The 1,993-nt window shown below is 33.9% G+C and overlaps 1 protein-coding gene across 1 annotated transcript in view; it reads left to right on the top strand.

Annotated features, from left to right (window-relative positions):
* Positions 1-1,993, top strand: part of ETFDH (electron transfer flavoprotein dehydrogenase) — a 31,617-nt gene that overhangs the window by 20,067 nt on the left and 9,557 nt on the right. Inside the window, exon 7 of the mRNA XM_006752662.2 lies at positions 1,154-1,300. Within this exon, the coding sequence (XP_006752725.1) occupies positions 1,154-1,300 (147 nt within the window). The remainder of the gene's footprint in view (positions 1-1,153; positions 1,301-1,993) is intronic.

Raw genomic sequence — 1,993 nt, 5'->3', positions numbered from 1 at the left:
GATAAGAAATACTCAGTGATGAATAGCAAGGATCTACAACCAAGATCTACCCAGCAAAGCTATCATTTAGAATTGAAGTTCAGATACAGAGCTTCACAGACAAGAAAAAGGTAAAGAAGTTCTTCACCACCAAACCAGTATTACATGAAATACTGAAAGGTATTCTTTAAGAAGAGGAAGAAGAAGAAAAAGGTAAAGATAAAAATTATGAACAGCAAATACATATCTATCAACAAGTGAATCTAAAAATCAAGTGAATAAAAAATCTGATGAACAGAGTAAACTGGTGAATATAATAGAACCAGGGGCATGGAAAGGGAGTGGACTGACAATTCTTGGGGGGGAAAGGGTGTGGGGGTGCGAGAAGAGACTGGACAGAAATCGTACACCTATGGATGAGGACAGTGTGGGGAGGGGGGGTAAGGGCAGAGGGTGGGGTGGGAACCGGGTGGAGGGGAGCTATGAGGGGGGAAAAAAGAGGAACAACTGTAATAATCTGAACAATAAAGATTTAATAAAAAAAGAAAAAGAAAAAATATAAGAGAGCAAGAGATAAGATTTGAATCATAGCCTTTTCCCCTTTGGAAAAAAAACACATTTGTTTTCAATATACATTCAGCAATACAGAATAAGTAAAATTAAAGTGAAAAAGGCAACTAGTTGATGGATATATTTAGTGTGATTCTATTTAGTGTGATTCTATTAAAAGGATATAAATAGGCTCTGTTTTTTATTCATGGAAATTTTCTGCCATGAAAATTTCACAAGTAAACTATTATGGGTGATTTTTGCTTCAAATGATGGTATTGGGAAGTCAGGAATAGTGGGGAAATGGCCTTTCACTTTTTGCTTTATATTTTTAGATAATTTGAGGCGGGGGTGGGGGGGCAAAAGTGCTTTATTTGCTGTCTTAATTCTTACAAACTTAACTGTTCAATCAAGTACTTTTGAAGTAAAATAGGAAAGTATCACAAAGACAAAAAATATATTATTAAACTTAAATTATATTTCACTTATAACAGTACTAAATTTTACTTCAAATATATATGCATTGTCTCTACTATACCTGAATCATAATTCAATTCAAAATTGACCAGGATATGAATATTTTTAAAATTATCAAATGTTGCAATTTAACATTTTTATTTTTTAGACAACATTTGAGAGAGGACTGGAACTACATGCCAAAGTTACAATTTTTGCAGAGGGTTGCCATGGACATCTAGCCAAGCAACTGTATAAGAAGTTTGATTTGAGGGCCAATTGTGAACCCCAAACCTATGGAATTGGACTGAAGGAGGTATCCTGGCTTGTCTTTGTAATTTTTTATGTTGAAATATGGAACTTTAAATTCATTGTATTATAATGTAATTATAATGTTGATTTAATTTTACAGTTATATTTTTCATTGACTTGAAAGGTTATGACTGAAAATATTTGGGATATTTTTCAAAGGGCTAGAAAATATTACAATCAAAATTCATTGTCATCTAAATTGCATCTATATGTTGTAATTGTTTTATCAAATATTGCTGAAAGAAGTCTTGAACTTGAAAATATTTGTAACATTGATTTTTTTTATTGTAATGCCATCACCCATAATAGTATTGGACCTGCTATTCATATGCTAGTTTTAGGATGACTCCATCCTACAAGAATTTTTCATTCAAAATTGTAATGTGAAGATAACTTCATTTATGAAACTTACGTTCAGTCCTGGTATATTGACATGAAACCTAAAATTTAGTTTGGTTAAGTGTTGTGTATTTTCTCAATTTATCCAATCACTAGACTATTTTTTCACTTTAAGTGTATCTATAATAATAAAAGCATAATATGCTAATGAGACCGGACTTTCTTCCGGACGTCCTTCCAGATGAAGCCTGGGCTTCGAGGGAAGCCCGGGTCCCAGGTTGCAGAGGGAAGCTGGTGCCAGCAGCCGGGGGAAGGAAGGCCTACTCTTGCATGAATTTCGTGCATCGGGCCTCTAGTT

The sequence above is a fragment of the Myotis davidii genome, unplaced genomic scaffold (genome assembly GCF_000327345.1).
Source record: "Myotis davidii unplaced genomic scaffold, ASM32734v1 scaffold50, whole genome shotgun sequence".
Taxonomy (NCBI): Eukaryota; Metazoa; Chordata; class Mammalia; order Chiroptera; family Vespertilionidae; genus Myotis; species Myotis davidii.
The sequence above is the reverse complement of the archived record's forward strand: the minus strand, read 5'-3'. Positions and strand labels throughout refer to the sequence as shown.